Source organism: Mercenaria mercenaria, chromosome 14, assembly GCF_021730395.1.
Source record: "Mercenaria mercenaria strain notata chromosome 14, MADL_Memer_1, whole genome shotgun sequence".
NCBI lineage: Eukaryota > Metazoa > Mollusca > Bivalvia > Venerida > Veneridae > Mercenaria > Mercenaria mercenaria.
In genome coordinates, this window is record NC_069374.1 from 9,760,260 (window position 1) to 9,785,149 (window position 24,890).

The window sequence follows — 24,890 nt, forward strand, 5'->3', positions numbered from 1 at the left end:
ATGTTTCACTTACAGCACATTATTATATGTATATGATTTAAAAGAAACTTTGTTACGGTATGTTAGAATGCATTTATATATATGAGCCACGTCATGAGAAAACCAACATAGTGGCTTTGCAACCAGCATGGATCCAGACCAGCCTGCACAGTCTGGACAGGATCCATGCTGTTCGCTAAAGGTTTCTCTAATTGCAATAGGTTTTAAAAGCGAACAGCATGGATCCTGACCAAACTGCACAGATGCGTAGGCTGGTCTGGATCCATGCTGGTCACAAAGCCACTGTGTTGGTTTTCTCATGGCACTGCTCATAAATTATATTGTTTCCCATTCAAGGGTGTTTAGATTTTTTATTAAGAATTAATTTATTTGAGAAACTGTTTATTATATTTTGTATAAAATGCAAAAAGGAAAATAAATAGGAAACAGAAAGAGAAGTGTTTAAAATATTTTTACTTGACAAGTTTTCCATATAATGGCTGTTTAGAGAATGTTGTGAATCTTCTCCTTAAAAGCCAGTGGTCAGAATTAAGTGTACCAATATGATGGGGTGATTAGCCATTCTACACAGAAAAATCGTCTGTGGTAGGTTTTAAAAAAGAATTTTCTGTACTAATTCAGGGGTTTAGATACGTGATATAATGCCAACAAACTTAGAGATGAGCAATATAGGGCCACCATATTTAGGCGAGTGATATACTCTAGTCTATCATGGTCAGAACAACGTTATATTAAGGCCATTGCAGTCAGATGAGCCATATAGCACCATCTTCATCAAGTGAACAATATAGGGCCACTTTTGTCAGGTGAGTATTTTAGGGCCATCACAATTGAGTACGATATAAAGGCCACCTTGGTTAGGTGATATAGGGTCACTAGCTTGGTGAGTAATATGGGGCTATCATGGTCCGGTGAGCTATACAGGGCTACCATGGTCTGCTGACAGGAGAACAATTTAGGGCTACCAAGTTCAGGGGAGTGATTAGGGCTACCATTGTTAGCCGAGTCATATAGGGTCGTGACGGTCAGGGGAGCAATACATGACCATCGTGGTGAGGAGAGCAATCTATGTCTATAACAGTTGCGTAAGGGATATAGGCCATAATTGTCAGTCAAGTGATAGGGCCAACTATGATCATGGCCAGATCATATATTATTAGAGGATATTACATGAGTGTCTTTTCATATTGAGTTTATTAAACAAGTTGAATAAAATAATAAAATGCGAGGCTCTGCCGAGCATTTTATCAGTTTATTCAACGAGTTTAATAAATTCAATGTGAAAAGTCACAAATGTAAAATTTCTTTTATCACATATTAGCCTTTCCTGTCGAAATATCAAAATTCTACTGTATTTTACTATATAAACAAATCAATTTAGTATTTAATTTATAAGATCAACCTGGCCAGATGAGCAATATACAAATATAAAGGGTCACAAAGGGCAGGTGAGCAATCAAGAACCACCTTGACCAAGTGAGCGGAATAGGGTCACCAGTCTGGTGTAGCAATACTGAGCCACCTTGGCAAGGTGAGTGACACTGGATCAATATGACTGGGAGATGATATGGAGACCACATGGTCAATTAGCTATATAAGGCATACCTTGAATTTTTAGCAAATAGTAGACTGTGGTGCGTACTTCTACCACAGCTGTAAATGGATTTCAGTTAAATTTCAAACACACGATCACCATGAAATGTTGTTGTGTGTGACAAGTTTTTTCAGTATTAGTCCAAGAATTGCAGAGTATAGGCCTTTGACTAAATGTGCGAACAGTCATTATACCCGATGTGCCTTTAAGGGTTAAAAGGGATTTCGATGAAACTTAATACTTGTGACCATCATTAATATAGATGCGCATGGCATATTTTATGGTCAGTTGCAGAGTTATGCACCCTTGGAAATGGATTAAATTTGAACACTGAATTGTTAGTGGCGCGAACTACTTTCATAGATTTGTATACATACAAATATTTTTATTGTCACTCTATTGGCAAAGTGGTGATCTTGGACATAAATAAAATAAATGGTCTGTTTAAAAGACTTATTTATTGTAGACAGGTCTTTACTACCACTCTAGTGAATAGATCCAGTCTGGGACATGAATAAGATAAATGGCAGTTTTACAGAATTATTTATTATAGAAATATCTTTATTATTACTCTAGTGGCTAGAACCAATCTGGGACATGAATGAAGTAAATGTCAGTTTTAAAGATTTATTTATTATAGACAGTTCTTTATTGTGTCTTTAGTGGCTAGAACCAGTCTGGGACATGAATAAGATAAATGGCAGTTTTAAAGAATTATTTATTATAGAAATATCTATATTTATTACACTAGTGGCTAGAACCAATCTGGGACATGAATGATGTAAATGGCAGTTTTAAAGATTTATTTATTATATACAATTCTTTATTATGTCTTTAGTGGCTAGAACCAGTCTGGGACATGAATAAGATAAATGTCAGTTTTAAAGATTTATTTATTTATTTATTACACTTAACAAGACAGTGAATCTTTACAAGTCATAATGAATATGATATTTACAAAAAACTATAAAAAAAGTTTGTGTAAGATGGCAACATGAATGTTTTTCATATCATGAACACCTCAGTGCAAAAACGGGACAACTAAATTCACATAAAGAAGCAGTAAACCAGTTTTTGCCCTGAAGTAATGTATTATTATGTAACCTTCAGACCACTTCTATGGCCCCCAAAGTTCACAAACATAAATTCAAAAAACAAGCTCAACCTGTATGCATTTGAACTGTCATTCTAGTTCCGCGATATTGAATCAAATCAAAGCATTTATTTACACCAAATCATACCTGTATGGAAAATAATAATGCTCATGATATAAAATAAATATTTTCAGAAATATAACGAGGATGAGCAGGTATTCTTGAAGATTGTGTCCATTACTTCGCATGTTTTTACAATATTAAGCAACACTATCCAAGTTTTCACATTTTACCCTGAGAGAGGAACTGGCGACAAAATGCCCAAACTCTTATAAACAAATCTTTTTAACTGGCACTTTGAAGTGTCTTGAGTTTTCTTTAGTTAAAAGGAACATATTTTGGATATTCATGTATTCCTCATCATTTTTGACCTCGTTCTTTCGTTGTTTAATGTTCCAATATTACTAAGATTATTCTCTGAACATTATTGAATTATAAATAACTAACGGAAATCTTTTTATTTCACCCGCCAAAACTAAAGGCGCCGAGCCCACTACCAGTGCTTTGTCCATCAGCACCAAATGTTTGTGAACTTCCGGAACCAGACCCTGTACTGAAACTGCTGGTTCCCGCACCAAAACTGGTAAACCCAGATGATCCACCACTTTGTGCGGCACCAGTACCTGTTGGTCCTTGGGGACTAAACATGCTTTGACCTTGGGTGTTCATTTGCCCTTGAGATCCTGTTTGACCTTGACCTTGTGATAAACCGGAACCGAATTGCATGGTGTTAGTACCGGCAGTGCCCTGACTACCACCAGCACCAAAGGGCCCAGTTTGACCTCCTGTTGAGAAGGAACCAAACGATTGCCCGGATGCACCACCAAATCGTCCTGCACCACCAAATCCACTTTGAGGTCCAGCTCCTCCAAAACCAAATGATCCCATTGGGCTTCCGGCTCCAAAACTATCACCGAAACCGGTTCCTTGACCTGGGAATCTTGATGCCCCTCCAAAAGGACCCTCTTGACCCCCAAATGATCCAGGTCCACCACGGAACATTCCAGGGCCTCCAGCACCAAATGTTCCTGGCCCACCAAATGATCTTCCACCAAACTGTGGACCAAATGGACCTGGAGATCTGGGTCCAAACTGTGTTGCCCTACCACCAAACATCGTTTGACCTCCAAAGGGGGTTTGGCCTTGGCCTCCGAACATCGTAGTTTGACCACCAAATTGGGTTGTTTGACCTCCTGGCTGAGTCTGACCTTGACCTCCAAATGGTCCCGTCATCCCAGTAGAACCAGAACCTGCGGTACCTCCCTGACTGAACTGACCTTGTCCAGCAGCTTGGCTACCAAAAGTTGATCCTCCAGCAGAACCAGGTCCAAATGGCATGCCTCCTGCACCACCAAATTGTCCAGGCCGACCGGCCCCGAATTGTCCCATACTCATGCCCCCTGGTCTACCCCCGGGAAAACCTGTACCTCCAAACGACTGACCTCCAAAGGGGCTTCCTCCAGGAAATCGTGGACCACCAAACATACCTCCTTGTGGCATGCCACCTGGACGCCCAAACTGACCTCCGAAACCACTAAATTGATTTCCCATTGCTGTAAATGGTGGTCTCGTCTGCCCAAATGTTGAGGTTGCCTGACCTTGACCGAAACTGCTTTGACCTTGACCCGGCATTGAACCTGAAATATAGCAGGGAAATTGAATTAGAATTTTGGCCGAACAAAATCAATGCTACAACTGTTACTGTTTCACTTGAGACAATTGATAGTTTCCTTAAAAAGTACTTAAACCAAACGAACATGAAAATTCTTTAAAAACAAAACTTAAAAAGCATTATAGGACAAACAGCAATGTTATATCAAGTGATATATGACAGATTATAAGTAAGGTTACAATGCTACATACAGCTCTACAAAGTGAGACTAATGCCTATAGGTATAAGACTATATAATACATCATATACAAACGTCAAAATTAATGTTCTATATCTATTGTTAGATTTTTTTTTAAATTGTTATTTTTATCCAGCCACTCTGATTTGATGACTAAGGTCACGTGGTTTCCCTACGTCCTATCAATCATGCTTCTACATATCCCAGCATTCATGCCTCATGCCTCTCCGTTATTCAGCAATTGTGTTTGACAGTATCCATCCCATTCAACACTGGCCGCACCCACCGCCTACGATTTGGTTAACTACTGCATATATAGTGTCAATCCTACTCAACACTGGCCGCACCCACCGCCTACGATTTGGTTAACTACTGCATATATAGTGTCAATCCTACTCAACACTGGCCGTCCGCACCACCTACGATTTGCTTAACTACTGCATATATAGTGTCAATCCCATTCAACGCTGGCCACCTGTACCGCCTATATATTTTGTTAAGATAATATTTTGTACCATTTTTAATGACTACCGCAGTGTCAGTCCCATTCAACACTAGCCCCTGCATCGCATATGTATTTGTTAAAATAGTAAGTTTGTCCCATTTTAGTAACTACCACATATGCGTTTATCCCATTCAACACAGGTCACCTGTACCGCACATGTATTTAGTTTAGAGAATATGCCCCAATTCCCCCGACAACTATGGCATTCAGTGCATCGAACTCACCGCCTCCAGATCTGCGACTGTTAGCCAAAGCTGGTCCCTCAAACCGTCTTATACCAGCTAAGCGACGTAGACTTGACGGAGTTACCTCCCCATTGGTTACATTGAGCAAAGCGGCAGTCTGTCCCTCAGGTAAGATCGGGATTTGTATAATATTAATTGTTGGATCGCTAGGAGTTTCTGGAGGGATTTCAATGTTAACCGCATTTGCTACTGTGGGTGGAATGTTTGCAAGCATATTCGTTGTATCAAATGCCGTTGTGGAAGGGTTCGAATTGATAAATGAACTGCTCATTGACATGTCAATAACGTTCAAAGGTGGCATCGTCGGTTGAGAGGACAAGCTAGAATCACTTGTTAGTGAACTTGTAGAGTCTGTTGGAGACTGTGTTAATAACGTTTTCATATCCAAAGTAATGTCGGAAGGTGATGTGCCTTGACCTAATAAGGCAGATTTATCTGGGATACCATCTGTTGTTTTTGAAACTGACACAATGAGCGAAGAACGTTTTGGTGAGATGGTTGGATCAGCAGATTTAGTTATCGATGAAGAGGGTGAAAATAATGAAGAAGACACGGTAGGTGACGTTGCGATGGATTTTTCTGAAGTTGATGTCATTGATGACGAAGATACAAACGTTGGATTGGCGGAAGTCATCATTGATGATGAGGATGAAAATGATGACGAAGACATAGTAGGTGAGGACGTAGGGGAATTTCTAGCAGATGGCGGTACTGATGATACAAATGACCCGGAAGGCGCAGTAGGGGAAACTGTTAGCACGCGATCCTGAGTAGACAAAACTGACGTCGACATCGTCGGTGAAGTAAATGATACAGGACCAGTTGACATCACAGATGTCGAAAAGGTTGAAGAAGTGTTTTGCAATACGAGAGGATCTGATTGAGCTGAATTATCAAAAGAATGAATTGAAACTTGACCGTTTGGCAAAATAAATGGTGGTGGTGGATCAGGTGTAAATAACTGAATAGGTTCGGGGGTGTTTGAGGCATCTGATATAACCGGTATACCTCCACCTAAAGGATCAGTAATATCCGCACCTGTGTTTACACTTGAGCCACCGAATGAAGTAGACCCGCCTAGATCAGTGGAACTGGTACTGAAGGATCCTTGACCACCCGTTCCAAAGCCTTGACCAGCAGTTCCAAAACCTTGACCACTTGTTCCAAAAGACTGGCTTGTAGTTCCAATACCCTGACCGGTTGTTCCAAAGCCTTGACCGGTAGTTCCAAAACCTTGCCCTTGACCACTGACTCCACTTCCACTTCCGGTGGAAAGGGTACCAGTATTAACAGAGGTTGTTCCGGTTGTTCCGCCAACAGATCCGTCTGAAATAATTTTGAGCAAAATTATCTAAAGATAGAAGCATTAAATCACACAATGATCAAGTGAGCATGCTAGCAAAAACATTAATGAAAGTTATTTTCTTTTAATCAAAATGTTTTTTGTTTGTAATCGGTCATAAATATTGAAAATTGCTTTACCTTGTATGTTAACAGGCCCGGAATGGACGACGTAGAAGTTGTCAAAATCCCGTACGACTGTGGCACTGCAATTATAAGATATGAAAACATTCACGCTCAAGCGATATATGTAAAGGGGGAATCCTAACTATATAAGTAAATTTTGTACAAAAGCCAACGTCCATTTATACACATGAAAATAATTTTTAATTGAGAGGGAGTCAGTGACGCATTGTTTAGCAGAATGGGTCACAGCGCCATCGATCCGTGTTCGATTCCCTGTCGCAGCTGATATTCTGACTTACGTTCAGCGCTGGGTGATCTACCTAAATTGGTATTGTTTCCAGCAGCATCGGCCTAGACTGGATACTGGGGAGGTATGCCGTGGGCTCGGCTGGAAATGACTAGTTCCATCTGTTCCAGGTTGGCGCTTTCAACTATTTACGTTACGAGAAAATGACGTCATTCTCGAGCATGCAAGTGAGACTACTTCAAGTCTTATAAAATCACTATCTGTGATAATAATGGGTCTGAATTTGACCTAAAGATATATATAATTCCTTTATACCTATCAGTTGCTTTTAGTTGTGTAGAAAGTGCGTTCGTCTTTAACAAACAACTATTTAATCTCATAAAAAAGACATGTTCTTGCTTTATACCTGAATACTAGGCCTGATTATATGTGTTTTGATCTTGAACAAGATTAGATGAATGCACTAATATGATAGAAAGTCTGCTTTTTTCCTTGCAAATTTTATTATTTGTACTGTAAAAATGGTAACAATCACTTGATTTCATATTGGTAGTACTTCCAGGCCTCTGCAGACGCTATGTACAGCATACATATATATGTCGCAGTGTATCAATTTAACTGTTCAGGATATCTATTTGAACTTCATTACACATTAAGGGTCTGACATAAAATATGAGGATTATGATCACCGAATGAAGTTATGTTCGTTTGTTTTCAAAGGTCGACCTGTATGAATTTACTAATAACAAAATATCTTGTTGGGGTTTACAGAAATATTTCAGAACTATTCAAAGACATGTGATAATTTAATAATTTATATGTATAATCCTATATGCCAGGCTGAAAATACTTTCCCGGTAAGAATGAACTTTTTACACACCCTTTATACGCATATGTTGCTTGCTTAATTATAAATGACATCAAGTGTTATTTTTTCACTCACACAAATTTGACGTTTGGGTCTGGAAGGTTCCCCGAGGCCTGCCATGTTCCCGAGACTTGTGTTTTGTCGTTTCCTGAAGTGTGGGTTAATACATTGCTGCCTCCCATCTGACCACAAGATCGAACCTGAGATAAAAATATTCAGTTTAAACAAACAGTTGACCTGTATTGACTAGGTGAAGCATTGTCTAGTCTACATATGGTATATGTATGCATTTCTTCGTTTTTCGTTTAGCCTTATTCACAACTTAAAAAAGAAAACAAAACAAAAACCTTCAAATAATGTGACTGTTTTTATTGCAAATGATTCCGTCACGAGATTTTCATGATGAAGATTAAAAGTCTAGTATCAACAATAATTAATTCTTCTTCATTTGTAGGTCGTTATAGAGTGGGACAGAAAATGCCGTTTAACTTTTCTCAAGCAGTGTCGAGAAGCAAACACAGTTTCATTGCATTAACATACTTTACGTATACTAAGATACTTATAATACGAAAAAGAATATAAAAAAGTACTTCTCTGGAAGCTTTTTGACCTATTATAGATTACAAGTACTAGTACTATTTATATCACACGAGAACTTCGTGCTATGTCCTCATTTTCAAAGTCACTTGGAAAATTCGTATACTAACCTGATATCGCCCCCTCTGGAAGTCGGGTTGGAAATTGCCGACAATGTCTGACGGCCCGTCGGGAAGTTCTTTCCATGACTGTACAGCTTGTATGACGTAACCCTTAAAGGGAAGTGACGTCGTAGATTGTAATGTTACTGTAAAGGTAAAACAAAACAGATTACTCTCCATTCTCGGTTTGTAAAGTTAACGCACTGAAGGTCAAGGTTTCAAACACTGAATGGGGTTCAGGCTGCTAGTGGAAATAAAAACGCCGTATCAATGGTCCCTTCTGGTACATGGAGTTTAAGTTTTCATAGAAGGACGAATCTAAACGACACATGTTCGTTTTATGTAAGATTTAAATATCATTCACCAAGAGGATACAAAATGGCTTAGTCAAAAGTAAAAAGTGAAAAATTTACGTAAGACCTGGTTTTCTCCGAGTTAAAGATATTCTGTTCCTATGCGTATGAATATAAACGCATTTTGTTTTTCATTTGTGTATCATCAGTGGTTTCAGTCAAATTTTACTCATTAAGTACTGTAGCTCCGTACCAGTGAAACATATTTCTTTTTCTTTTCAGACTGTTTATCATAATGTATACAGTAATTCACATCTAAACAATGTACCGGCAATATAAACCTTGTCTTTAATTAACTGGTAGAGTTGCGTAAAGGAACATCTTTACACCGATGACCCAATGTCTACTTAATTAACGTGATAAATATTTTGAAATGTTCTGTAAAAAAGGGGAGTCAGAATGAAAGAACAAGGGAAGCTCGTGTCCTTGCATGTCCTTGATGTTGAACATTTGCCACATCAAAAGCCGAAAAAACAACCACAAGGACATGTTTATTCACAATCTTCTGACTTTATTACCGACCAATACGGCTGTATACGACATGTTTAGAAAGTTTTATTGCCAATTATATTACTAATTGTGGTGGAGGCAACTATAAATGAAATGCACGTGAAACTTTGATAATCCACATTTAACACATTCTTTGTACTCTAGGCCCATCATCACATTTCCCGTATTTCATATGGACTAATTGCTCGGAAATTCAGCCCTATCTCTTAGACGTGATGTAAATCAAATATGCGTCTCAATTGAAATGCTTACATGAAACCTTTTTGTCTTTCAAAAATAAAACATATGTCCAAATGATGCCTTTTCAATGATGATTTTGATTATCCTAGACTAACTTTTTTTCTCTTTATCCAAGCCCAGTTTCGTTCTCAAGTTGATATTTTTCTAGATCAAGCTTCGTTAGCTGCTTCGATTAAGTAAAGATTATCCTAAATTTAGATATGTTTCCAAGACTACACCGAGTTTCTTGTTCTAAATCTATCTTTATTCTCAAGTTTAGATCATTCTAAACTCAACTTTGTTCCCAAGTTGAGATCTCTTTAGATAGTCTTCATAAATATTAAATCTTAAAGTTGCCATAAAACAGCCAATCAAATCTCTTACTGCTGAGAAAATATTGAAAAAAAGTGTTGATAGTAAAGCTTGAGGCCTGAGGATTTATGTTACTCAAGGACCTTTAAGAACCGGAGAGAAACTATAAAACATGTGTACAATATAATGTGCTATTGCTTAACTCCTTTATATATACCGCCAGTCCATAGTTTTAACTATTGACCAGTCTATAGTTCAACACTGAATTTCGCTGCATGGGCTAAAATCCAAACTTGAAGAAAAAAATATGAAAAGATCTGATGTCATAAAATAAAATACATGTTGAATGGCGTACCGATCAATAGTCAAAACTATATATTGACTCTCGGTCATTCAGACGTCGGACAATACTTTTTTTTCTATTGACCGGCAAGCTTCTCCTTAAGTGTATGCTATTCCACAGGTCGTATCCTTCGTAGTTTTGAAAATCTTATTTTTAGGCCTTACAACCACAAGCATCGTAACTGGGGCCTTTTAGCTAATACATGAGCCGTTCCATGGGAAACCAACATAGTGGGTTTGCGACCAGCATGGATCCAGACCAGCGCAGGTCAGGATCCATGCTGTTCGCTTACAGTTTCTCTGATTACAGTAGGCTTTGAAAGCGAACAGCATGAAGCCTGACCAGACTGCGCGGATGCGCAGGCTGGTCTGGATCCATGCTGGTCGCAAAGCCGCTATATTGGTTTTCCCATGGCACGGCTCACATGTAGTTCTACCAGAACAAAGGTAATATACAGATAATGAAATGCTTAAACTATTCTTGATGGACGAAAATGACAAAAATAAGTAAAGAATGTTCTTGCCTGTGAATAAACCATTTCCGATGCTTTGAACGTCCAGTTTATATGGTCCTGTCTTTGGTCCATTCCCAACAGGAGTGTCCCTGTTTCTGTGTCCGCCAGGTACATATCGTCCGCAAATATTTGCTGGTGCTCCCGACGGAAAAGCTGTTATATAACCGACGAGAGCTGCTATTGATATTAATTTCAATGAAAACATTTTGCTCGTTATTTTGATTATTATTATCACAGTTTTTATTTGTAGTTCACTGAATTTCTCAGAATATGTTAAGAAATAGTTTTTGTTAACATAAAGTCATATTACATAAGTATTTTTTTCCGATTTTTTAAATAAATTTTCATAAAATTATATAAATAATTTTTGGTTAAGCTGTTATTTCCAGAACGCTACAGTAAGAGAATTGGATCTTATTGGTTTAAACAATACGGAAAATTCTCTTTTGTATATACAGCATGAATTAGTAATCCGGTCCCGAATAAAAACTTCCGTTGGTTTTGATTTGTGCGTGGTTGATTGCTCATTCATTGACAAACGTCAGATATTTTCCGTCACCTAAAGGCATTTATTCACGTCACCTTGTCGTCAACGTACAAGCGGGAACGGTTTCGGACAGATAATAACCGTGGATGACCAAATACAAGATACTTGGTAAAACTACCATGCTAAAATGGTCACTTATTTAATTTCTTTTGTTGTTTATATATTATCGACAACTTAAACAACTTAAACAAAACGTCAATTGCTTGCCTTTGGCTAATGAACGGAAGAAAAACATTTCCTGGCCTAACGTACTCGTACATGAAAATACTTAATCATTACATGTAAATAATATCAACAAATAAGTCTGGACAGCCAAAGATAAGACAAAAATAACACAAAGATTTTTGTAGGGAAAATATAGATCTGTTTCTTACGGCGTTTCCCCCGTGTACTTAATATTTTTTTAAAGTTTTTTTTTTCATTAACAATATACATTAAAAAGGATTATCAAAAACAATTTACATGCTTGTTCCAGATGTAAAATATCTAAATAGTATCAACAACTTCTTCCCCCGACATGTTAACGTAGCCATGTTTTATTAAATCATATCATTGGGAAGAAAAGAAAAACTTACAAAAAAAAATACCAGAACTTCTCCATAGACTAATAGAAGGGCGCCAGTATATAGCCTGTCGACCGCTCTGTCTGTACGTTGCATGTTCAAACCGTTCATTCACCATTATTACACAGATGCTTATGTTTCTATGAAAACGGATCGACTCCTCCATAGGACTGTTAGCAGTTTTAGTTGAAGAACAGCTCCGAATCCAGAAACTCTCTCGTCTTTTTAGCGTGTCATGTGGAAATCATCCATATACGGGGCTCTTACCCGAATGCCACAAATTTTAGTTGGAGGAGCTGGGACTCGAACTAACGATCCCTTGATCAGTAATGAGATAGTGTTACAAGTGGACCAGTGCCTCCGCTTATGGGACACGGCTAACCAAGTTAGTAGTGTTGATACCAACTCATATTCAAATATCGGATGTCGTCAAATAAATAATAAAAAAATGCCAAGAAGAAGAAGTTGTGTTTTCTATATATTTCGGTATTTAAATATAATATGATCACACAGTAGACTAAAATTCTTCTTCAACTATTTTGACAATTTTATCAAAGGTCAGTGGCGGTGTTTGATATTGACAAGTTAAGCCGTACAAGCCAGAAGTTTTGCCCAGTGCTTTATGCTAGGTACATGCAAAACATGTCAAAAATTAGCGGATTGACAACGCAGGTGTGTGCATGTTAACAGATATATTATGACAGTACAATGATAATACATGATATTATGTTATCTAACACATCATCAAATATCATTTTGTGCAATTATTACAGTTATTATTGATATGGTAACACTAACACCACATTCACGGCCTTTGACTACTTAGAAAAGTGTCCTAAAGTTCTACTTATTGTTGTCAAAGTAATAAAACGGTACACTGTTCTGCTTTGGTATCCAGCACTATTGGTGATGATGTAGTCTGCAGTCTGTTATAACTTTAAACAGGGACAATCTCCCAGATTCATGCCAAGCTTTCTAAAATTTAAATAATCCACTCATAAGTTGGTAATAAATGGTGATAAAAAGTAGCAGTAATTATCCAGCATCCTTGTACCCTCTAAAGCATGTATCAAACGTTCCGTATCGCATAAATCACGCTAAAGAAATCGCCTGTAAACAGTAGTGGGAATTCGGTCTTATTTTATGTCATACTCAATAATTATTCAACCTGATCTGAAATTTTGGGGTTCATAAGTTGGCACTGCGGTACAAAAGTACTCATTCAAAGATGGAACATATTTTAAATCCCCATACATATATGTATAATCACAGTAACATATAAAAGTAACGATTACATGACTCCTGGCATAAATCGGCGGTCCATAGTTACTGCTATTGACCGGTATACAGTTCAACACAGGGTTTGCTAGACTGAAGTAAAAGAAGAAGAAAAAAGAGAGAAAAATACTTCTAAATTTATTTCTTATGGTATTAACCGGCAAGTCATTAAATGAGTGTTTACTGTATCAAACAGAATGGATATCTGATATTTAATGTATAATTTGTGTAAATATCCAAACACACTGTTTGTGCGCTTTAAAGCTACATCAACAAACTCAATATCTGGACTTGTCCCGAACAAAATTCCACAGGCTGCAGTTCACAAGCACATCCTCATCTATCAGAGATTAATTACAGGTTTTTATACAACACTTTTGTTTCAAATTATACTGACTAAAACATTAATAAGCATCTCATATTTGGGCATTGATATTGGCTTTGAAACATTTAAAACCATTTAAAGCTGAAGACACTGAAATCTATTTAAGGCAGCATTCTTTCTTCATTTTAATCTCGTGTGGTGAGGTTGGGGTAGGGTAGGTTAATATTTCCACCTAGATTCCACAGCTAGACAAAACTGTTATACTTTTTAAAAATGTACAATCATATTTTGCACAAAATACAGACTTCTAAAAGTCTGAATTTAAAAAAAAATATAAATCTGAAATTCGGACATGAATACTTTCAAAAAATGGTACTAATGTCAAAATAGTCGGACTTAAAACCAGTTTGATTTCAAATCATTTCTAGTATCATCTAATTTATTTAGTTGTGTTGGAGGCTTGATTTATTACCATAATTATTGTAGCTTCAGTAGTTATATATGTAGCCTACATAGTTAAGTTACTTTGATTTATATTGAGTTGTCAAATTTATTGCAGGGGAAATGCAAGTACACAGCGGCGGCGTAATGATAACGACCACGTGACCCAACCGTGGTTTTATGACCCCAATTAAACTTTCCTTGCCCGCTAGGTATTTTTTAAATTTGGAATGTTATGGACACACTATATTTACCACGATTTCAGAATTATTGACGCTTGGTGTTTTTTGATAAACAAAACATTTCAAAGTAGTTAATCATTTAATACTTTATTACCCTCTACGCAGTTACATATTTTGCAATAAACATCATTTGTTAACGTGCATAGGTAAACATACTGCAAAAATATCTAACAGGTTTTTTGTGGATTTGCTTTAATGATACAGCAATGGTTCAGCTGTTGATAATGGATGAAGGTGCTCACCATCCACTCTCCTTCTCTCCGCTCCTCTCCGCTCCCTTCCATCCCCTCCCCCTTCCACCGCTCCGCTCCTCTTCTCTCCACACCATCCCGGCCGCGCCCATCCTCCCACTGCTCCTCATCCCTCCTCTCGTTTGTCCTAAAAATATCTTCTTTGAAACAGCTGAACAGATTCAGCGACATTCCACAAATCAGCCATACGGCTTCCTTACAGGCCAGGATAGACGCTACATTAATATAGAAATCATGTTTATAAAATCTTGGAATCATTCCAAAACGATCAATGCATGCCGAAACGATTAATTTTGTGCTAAATCAGTTTTATTTACTAATCTGAAATATCCGGTATTCCAGTAACCCCCATGTAAAGTCCGAGGAGATTCCTTCTTTTATTTTGCTTTGAGTCTGTACCTTTATACCGACACCATACCTTACCGGCCAATAAACACGATACCGGTTATAAGGCAACAATTTTATTTACCTCTCATCACATATACATGTACAACATATTAAGAAACATTATAAAACATAACAAATATTACTGACGGGGACGGGTGACATAACGGTGCTACGCATTATCTATATTAAAAATGTTACACATAAGTACACAATTTACAGATCTACCACGGTGCCTATACCACGTGACTTTTATGGCTATGTGTGGGTATAAAAAACATAAACAGCCGTCGATTCAAGGAACATTTTTCATGATAACTTTCTTAATCCTGCACCAATTTTATTCAAATAAAGACGAGGGCCCGGCCATAAGAAAGATACAATCACGGCCCATCAGTTTGAAAAGAATAAATTCGTATTTTTGTCGAAAAGTGCATCCGCACATTTTTCAGTCAGATTGCCGACGTGCTATGTGTGGGTGCATTCTGTAAAAATCGTTTATAAAACTCTTAAAAATGCGTTCAGCGACAGGGCAAATGGAACCGAGAATGTAATTTTACCTTGTTTGACAGTTGCAAAATGATCGTTAAGAAATATAGCGTATTCCTCTCGTTTTTTAAATAAATAAAAACATGCTATGTGTGGGTGCCGCTAAATTTATGCTATGTGTGGGAGTAAACTCATAAAAATGATACCGTTGCTTGAGATACTTGCACTGAGTGAGTTTTAACTTACTCGTGTTACGTTCATAGAAATGAGTATCCATCTAGCATAACTGATCTTTTTTATTTTTTTTTTAGAAAGTCGCTGTGTTATAGAGAATAGCCCGTCAGATTCATTGTTGTTATTGATTACGAGCGCGTGTTATCAAACATAATTATTTAAACGTTAAAACTCGGAAATATGTTTGAAGTAAAATTTATGAAAAAGTTATTTCCAATCTCCTTCAGTTGTATTAAAGTGTTGTTTTTTATCTTGATGCATAAGCAACGTTTTTCATAAACACGCAATTGAATCAGTGTCCCTAAGGTAGTTTTAAAGGGCAGTATGTGTGACAATATAGTGTAGAGCACATATCGTAGCCTTTGATGCTGCTCCATTGTAAATTCCACTGCTCATCTAGTTCGTGGTTAGCAGCTAAAATGGTATTTACTGTAGCTTTGCGCTATACGTTTGAAACAACACAAAATACTACTATTACAGGGTTGTAGTTCAAACCACTTTTCAAGCATAAAGAAAGGGCTTCAATCCCTCCAACGAAAGTAAAGTACCTGCGATAGTGCATGTAAAAAACTGCTATTAAATTCATACTACACACATAACACATGGAGTCATTTCATCAGAGTCGTTATTCATACTTAGATCACTGTACGTCAGTATTGCGTCTTAACTGTTCACACGAAAATATAAACACATAGTTAAGAAATGATATTTTGACAAAAGTTTATATACAGAAACAGTAAAAAGGTAAGACAATATGGTGAACTCTTCCGTGCCAAACAACAAGGTGAATCATATTGCATGGAGAGTTTACTTGCCTGATTACCCATTTTACTATTGAAAATATTTTGTATATAAACAATGTTCAAAATATCGTCTGTGAATATAACTAATATTAGGACTGACATGTATGTTGTGATGCAGTAAGTTTGTTTGTTTATTCGTTTGATTTCAACGCCCTGTTTCAACAGTCGGAGTCATATGAAGTTTTTGAAGTTTGAAGTTTATTCAAATATATTCCACTGGGCTATAAGCCAACGGTGGCACACATATACATAATATAAACGAACAGTGGTGATATACAATATATATGGGGAAAGTAAGACAAACATAATTTTCACAAATATTTAATGAATTCCATATACATAATTATTTACAACTCAAATATAATTATAATTATGACATATGAGGCGGGCAGTTCACCTAACCATCGTTCCTGGGAAGTTCTAGTATACTAGACTCCCATCCTCCGTAAGCAACTGCATACTTTCTCACAAAAAGAGACATAGTGGGTAGCTGGGGCTCGAACCTACGGTCCTCTATCAATGAGAGGTTACAGTGGTTTGAAGTCAGCGACCTTAACCACTCGACCACGGAGGCAGGTCACAGTTGATAAGTATAATGGAGTGTCCTTTATCACTAACAAAGTAGAAGACAATCAAAATACTGGTAAAATTATGTCTGTTAGATCATTTTAAGAGAAGTTCCTTGGACAGTTCACCCCCTTCGTAACATACAATTTTATTCTTAATTTGTTTGATAATTTCTTTGGAGCCTTATTTTCTGCAATGGTCTTGTTAGAATGAATGTAGGCGCTTACAAAACCAACACAAAAAAGCAAAAGCTATGATAGAAATTATCTCACAACAGACCTGTGACGAACTCTTCTAAAATCACAAACTGAAATTTTAATTATCAAGAAATGTAATTGATTGAGTGTTTCTTTAAAATTATTTGGCTGTACTTTTAGCGACAGACGCGCTACAGATTGGTTTTGTAAGCGCCTACATTCATTCTAACAAGACTGCGCCCTCGTGATATAATTCCTTTGCATCTGAATTCCAAACAATGATTTATTCAGCGACAAATCACTGGATGAGATATATTATTTCTTAAATAGGCTAGCGACTCTGATGAAATGACTCCATGTGTTATGTGTGTGGTATGAATTTAATAGCAGTTTTTTACATGCACTACCGCAGGTACTTTACTTTCGTTCGAGGGATTGAAGCCCTTTCTTTATGCTTGAAAAGTGGTTTGAACTACAACCCTGAAGTAGTAGTAATTTGTGTTGTTTCAAACGTATAGCGCAAAGCTACAATAAATGCCATTTTAGCTGCAACTAACCACGAACTAGGTGAGCAGTGGAATTTACAATGGAGCAGCATCCAAGGCTACGATCTATGCTCTACACTATATTGTCACACATACTGCCCTTTAAAACTACCTTAGGGACACTGATTCAATTGCGTGTTTATGAAAAACGTTGTTTATGCATCAAGATAAAAAAAAACACTTCAACACAACTGAAGGAGATTGGAAATAACTTTTTCATAAATTTTACTTCAAACATATATCAGAGTTTTAACGTTTATTCTAGCATAAAACTGCTGTTATTGTCACTTTTCGGGGGTGTTTTAACAGGAGAGAAAACGTGTGTTAACAGAGAGATTCTCGCGCTCACGTGCTGTTATAACACCTTTATATATATGCACGTTCCATGGCAGAGCGTAACGCATTACCTGATTACAGCCCCAAAACGGATAATTCAAAATGAAATGACGTCAACGTGACAAAACAACGTAGACTTTACCGCGCATTTCATGGAAGTTCAATGACATTGAGGAACAATATATTCATTTTCCCGTTTTTTACGCGTTTTATGCTAGAATAGCGTTAGCGCATATTCTTTTCGTGTTATAACATCTTTAGAATCCCTTGGGAATCGTTGGTACCCTCGCCGTAACGGGCTCGGGTACCAACCAATCCCTCGAGATTCTGCAGATGTTATAACACGAAAAAACATGCGTTATCCCTACAAAATTGTTTGATAACACGCGCTCGTAATCAATAACAACAATGAATCTGACGCGCTATTCTCTATAACACAGCGACTTTCTAAATAAATATAAGAAAGATCAGTTATGCTAGATGGATACTCATTTCTTCTATGAATGTAATACGAGTAAGTTAAAACTCACTTAGTGCAAGTATCTAAAGCAACGGTATCATTTTTATGAGTTTACTCCCACACATAGCATAAATTTAGCGGCACCCACACATAGCATGTTTTTATTTATTTAAAAAACGAGAGGAATACGCTATATTTCTTAACGATCATTTTGCAACTGTCAAACAAGGTAAAATTACATTCTCGGTTCCATTTGCCCTGTCGCTGAACGCATTTTTAAGAGTTTTATAAACGATTTTAACAGAATGCACCCACACATAGCACGTCGGCAATCTGACAAAAAAATGCGCGGCTGCACTTTTCGACAAAAATACGAATTTATTCTTTTCAAACTGATGGGCCGTGATTGTATCTTTCTTATGGCCGGGCCCTCGTCTTTATTTGAATAAAATTGGTGCAGGATTAAGAAAGTTATCATGAAAAATGTTACCTGAATCGACGACTGTTTATGTTTTTTATACCCACACATAGCCATAAAAGTCACTTGGTATAGGCACCGTGTCTACTGTCAAATCTGCAATTTTACGAGACCAGAAATAAGGTTTATAATTTGACAATGAATTTCTTATGTGCACCAATGCCCATGAAATTCAATTATAAATTATGTTTCAGTACTGAAATGTTCACAGCATATTCAAAACCTTCAGAATTTGACAAAACGTAAGATCGCGTTATAATATAATTACTTGTCATGAGAGGTCTTCTTTGAGGAAGGGATTTTCAATTTGACGAGAAAGACACATCAATACTGAAAAATTTCAAACAGTCGAACGAACACGCAACTTTGTATTTACAGTTTGATATAAAACATTCCTTTGTTTTGAATTAATATACGGCAGGTCTCGACTGTAAATTGTACTAAATTTTCAGTGGTAAACAAAAAAACAGACATACAGTAAAACTTGTCTGTGAAGACCATCCTTGGGATATGAAAATAGTCGCCTCTGATGGCCCTTGGTCTCTCAATTTGGGTAAATCTACGCTAAATATTGATAAACGAGGGGGGGGGGGGAGGGGGGGGGGGACAGTGGCCTTTGTTAGGAAATGTAGTGAAATGTTTTCGGCTGCGGTCTTTAACACATGTTTGACTGTAATTGTAATGTAATAATGACAATTAATTGACTTAAGTTTCAGGTAATATTACCCTTTTGTTCTTCAGTAATCAAAATAAACGAGCCGGGACATACAAAAAGAATAAGCCGTGTGCAATCACTGGAGACCTATTTGTCTATTTGAAATCGAGACTTTCTAATAATCTCTAAAATTAACAAAAGCATTAATGCATTAAGAGTTGAACGCATGTATATATTCAATTTTTATCCAGTGTTTTGAATTGACTAATTTTATTAAAACAGATATATTCTCGTGTGGAATTGTATAACTGTTAATCTTTCTTTTTGGAGTAGTTGTGCAAAGTTATCTATTTCACTGTCCTATTTGTGTTCCTAACTTCTTCAATGGTTCAAGGAGATGGTCGGTTTTATAAACTGTCACAGGCTGACCGCCAAGATTTACAGTGGAACCAGACGACAAGCAGACGACAAAAAATTCCAAGATATCCAAACTCTCTCGTCAATTCGGACACGCGCCTGCGCAAGTGCGAAACCTGTGGGAAATGGTTTTCCAGTATAGACGACATGCGAAGGCATATTTCACTCACGCATACTGGTAATTTTCTTCATATTAACCACAACACAAGTGATACTATTTAGATGTCTCGGTTACGTCTTACGTGTACTTGTTCAAAACGAAATTTCCTCAAACATCGATTTCTATCTTACATCTGCAGTTCTGGTCCCCACACCCTCCCTTATGAAGTTATCTAGAGTGCTTCTACAGTGTAACTCTGTTTTAATTAACCCAGTGCTACATGTATACATAAGTTTTAAATTAAACTAACCGTTTTGAAGGCAGATCTGTGTGTAACGGCTATAAATTGAACGTTATTGAAAACATTTCAGGAAACAAGCCTATAGTATGCCAGATATGCGGAAAGCGATTCAGAACAACACATCAGATGATAGCCCATTACAAAATGCACAGAGAGCCGCGACTGGAAGAGTTTTCAATATTAAAGAAACGCAGACAGCCGGATGTTGTATCCGAATCTAGTGAAACATCCCAAACAACAGTTGGAACCTTTCATAGGATCCCTAAAACTCTTAAAAGTTACATGTCTGACCCGCTAGATGTTGACAGATCGTTTGGAACTGGTCAAAGTTTCAAAGTAGCAGAATCCGAGACTAAAGAATCTCGTGTAAAGTATTCAAAATCAGTGCAAAGTAATAAGTTACCAGATATCAAAGGTGCAACAAAATCTACTGTCAATCCAAAGAAAGATTCACACAGCCTAACGGAGTCAGTAAGTTTACTGAAAAATAGAAATAAACCAAGTATACCAACGCCAGACCCTGGACACATTTCTGCAATCGACAACGTAATGGGAATGTCCAGAACAATAGAAACTGGTACAGAGTCACACTTCGTTGAAGAAGCGGAAAATGATTTTATTCGTTCCCGGATGGAAGCTGTATCACGCGCTGGTCGATCAGAAACCCCAAAATCCTTCAAGACCAGATCAGGCTTGACAGAATACAGGAAACCAAAATATCTTGTAGACAAAGAATTTTGGGATACAGGAAGTCACGTGACCGATAGACTGACAGGATATAGTCCAGTATCAGGATATGAACCGTACTCACGGAATGTTCTAAACTCCAGAGGAACACGTAGAACGTCGGCATTTTCGCTTCGGAGTGTAAGATGAGATTTTCACTACAGAAAATAGTAGATCTACAAGAAAACAATTCAGAAATTAATCACTTCTTGTATGATACGATAACTTTTGCTAATTGGATACCATTGGTGTAAGAACTGCATAAATTACTGCGTAATGAAGATTATAATGCTTTACGTGAAATTATACATATACTCATATAGTAAATAAAATGAACATGCAATATAAGACATGCATATTTATAAAATCCCGCTTGGAAAACGATACTTTCTTTTTTGTTTGTTTTGGGTTTAACGTCGTTTTTCAACAGTTTTTCATGCCGTGGCAGGCAGTTAACCTAATTATAACCATTATTCCAGGATTTTGTACCAAAACAAACCTGTTCTCTTCAAGTAACTGCCAACTTCCCCACAAGAATTAGAGGTGGAGGACGAATGATTTCAGACACAGTGTCTTTTATCAAATCGTGAGAACATACGCTTCGCCCGAGGATCGAACTCATGACCCCGCGATTTATAGATCTTGCCTGTTAAAGTTTCGAACAACTGGGTCCTGGTCAGATTGCTCTGTATCTGTACTGGTAGAAACTAAATGGTTGCGTTTGTATGTGAAACACCTTGAACGTGTTTATCACGAAAAACAGCCAAATGAATTTGGTATAATAGTAATCGACCGCATAGATTTTCGCACCACTCCATTGAAGCCACTACAGCGGCCCCTGATACGACATAGACTCACTTGTTTCGGTTGAAAGGGTCAGCCAGTAGTTAGATAATTGAACTTTACGCTGTCTTCAAAATCAAAATGACATAGAAATATATACTACCTTATGGAACGCCGCAGCTGTCTTATGTCGGGACATTTCATGTTATCATGTCAAAGTGTGGTCTTAACTTGTCAAAACAATGTCTTATTATGCTAAAAAACTATGTTATCATGTCAAAGTATTGTGTTAACTTTTCAAAACAGTGTCTTATTATGTCAAAAAGCTATGTTATTATGTCAAAGTATGGTGTTAACTTGTCCACATAGTGTCTTATTTTGTCAAACAGCTATGTTAGTATGTCAAAGTACAGTGCGATCTTGTCTATAGAACGTATTATTATGTTAAAAAAGCTAGACAAGATTAAATGATACTTTAAGAAGATAACATAGCTTTGTGACATATTACGACACTGTTTTGACAAGTTAACACCATATTTTGACATAATAACATGACTAGTTAACATAATAAGATACTATTTGGACAAGTTAACATCACTCTTTGACATGATCACATAGCATATTAACATAATAAGACACAGTTTTGACAAGTTAACACAACACTTTGACAAGATAACATAGTTTTTTAACATAATAGCACGCTGGTTAGACAAGATCACATGGAATTTTGACATAATAACATAGCATTCAACATAAGACACTGTTTTGACAAGTTAACACAACACAAGATAACATGCCTAGTTAACATAATAAGACACTATCTGGACAAGTTAACATCACACTTTGACATAATAATATATAACGTATTAACATAATAAAATACTGTTTTGACAAGTTAACACCACAGTTGGACAAGATAACATAGCTTTTTAACTTAATAGCACGCTCGGTAGACAAGATCACACGGTACTTTGACATGATAACATAACCTTTTAACATAATAACACGCTCTGTAGACAAGATCACATGGTACTTTGACATAATAACATAGCACTTAACATAATAAGACACCATTTCGACAAGTTAACACTACATTTTGACATGATAACATCGCACTTTGACATGATAACATAACATTTTAACATAATAAGACATTGTTTTGACAAGTTAACACAACACTGTGACAAGAAAGCATAGCTTTTGTACATAATAGCACGCTCGGTAGACAAAATCACACGGTACTTTTACAAGATATCATAGCTTTTTAACATAGTAACACACTCTGCAAACAAGATCATACTTTGACATGATAACATAGCTTTTCAACATAATAAGACACTGTTTCGACAAGTTAACACCGCACTTCGACATAATAACATAGCTTTTTGACATAATAAGACACTCTTTCGACAAGTTAACGCCACACTTTGATATAATAACATAGCTGTTTGACATAATAAGACACTGTTTCGACAAGTTAACACCACACTTTAACATAATAACATAGCTTTTTGACATAATAAGCCACTGTTTTCACAAGTTAACACCACACTTTGACATATTAACATAGCTTTTTGACATAATAAGACACTGTTTTGACAAGTTAACACCACACTTTGACATAATAACATAGCTTTTAAACATAATAGCACGCTCAGTAGACAAGATAACACGACACTATAACAAGATAACATAGCGTTTTAACATAATAAGACACTGTTTTGACAAGTTAACACCACAATTTGACAAGATAACATAGCAATTTAACATAATAGCAAGCTCAGTAGACAAAATCACACGACACTTTAACAAGATAACATGGCGTTTTAACATAATAAGACACTGTTTTGACAAGTTAACACCACATCTTGACATAATAACATAGCTTTTAAACATAATAAGACACTGTTTTGACAAGTTAACATCACGCTATGACATGATAACATCAAATGTCCCGACATAAGACAGCTGCGGCGTTCCATACTACCTTATGCAAGTGAAATGAGTTGGCTAAAATGAAGGAGGATGTCTACGTAACAAGAGCGGCGCGTTCTCAACGGCTCTTACAAACTCAAACTAGAATTAATACCATCTTTTTTATTCTGATAAAGACACTTTTCCGTTTATAAAAGGGCTCAAGACTAAAATTCTACTTGAAATATATGGATTGTTATTCCTTGGAAGTATCTAACAGAAACAAAGACGGGGGAAATAAAAATTATAAACATTTCAGGACCGGAAGTTCTGTACAGTACTTCAAGCAAACCACTTGCAATACACAAGCAAAAGAGATGATTGACTGGTCAGTTTGCCAGATGAAATAGAAATACAAAAATCCGACTCTATTGCTTGACTGCCTCACGGTCCACATATCTTAATGACTACACGTTTTTTTCGTGTAATTATGAATAAATACTGCATAGAGTCCATTTATTTAGTCGTTACTTCGCTATTACAATTAAGTAGATGAGTAAACCGGCTTGTGAAGCCACGTTTCTGTTTGTTTTCCAGCACTGCTTCGAACTCTTTCAACGATGTTTGAGATTAATAACGATATTCATCTCTAAATAATTACAATAATTCTTTGGTTAAGGATTCCTTTTACACGAAAACAGGAACGTTTCCCATTATTCTTCGCCGGTAGCATGACAAATGACGTCACCTCAACAGTACTAAAACTCAACGTAAAGAAAACCTTTACGCGAAAAGTACCGGAATATCCACGGAGTGAAATGAAAGAAATATTTCCGCGGATAGGACCGAAATGAATCCACATGATTCACGACGGCCATAAATATTGGAAAGCATACATACACTAAAAACCATTTAACATGTCCTACATTATTTAGATATTTTGACTTATGTCGAGCTGTCAGATTTATTACAGGG

The 24,890-nt window shown here is 36.8% G+C and overlaps 2 protein-coding genes across 2 annotated transcripts; one reads left to right on the plus strand and one right to left on the minus strand.

Annotated features, from left to right (window-relative positions):
* Positions 1–2,469: 2,469 nt before the first annotated feature.
* On the minus strand, positions 2,470–11,431 carry LOC123526349 (uncharacterized). Its single transcript, XM_045305473.2, has 6 exons — positions 10,889–11,431; positions 8,638–8,774; positions 8,006–8,130; positions 6,831–6,895; positions 6,387–6,674; positions 2,470–4,385 (listed from the first exon to the last, which is right to left on the minus strand). The coding sequence occupies exons 1-6, from the start codon at positions 11,082–11,084 to the stop codon at positions 3,211–3,213; spliced, it is 1,986 nt and encodes a 661-aa protein (XP_045161408.2). The 5' UTR covers positions 11,085–11,431; the 3' UTR covers positions 2,470–3,210.
* Positions 11,432–19,817: 8,386 nt separating this feature from the next.
* LOC123527978 (zinc finger and BTB domain-containing protein 24-like) lies at positions 19,818–21,604 on the plus strand. Its single transcript, XM_045307720.2, has 2 exons — positions 19,818–20,269; positions 20,563–21,604. Exons 1-2 carry the CDS (start codon positions 20,059–20,061, stop codon positions 21,366–21,368), a joined length of 1,017 nt encoding a protein of 338 aa, XP_045163655.2. The 5' UTR covers positions 19,818–20,058; the 3' UTR covers positions 21,369–21,604.
* Positions 21,605–24,890: the final 3,286 nt, after the last annotated feature.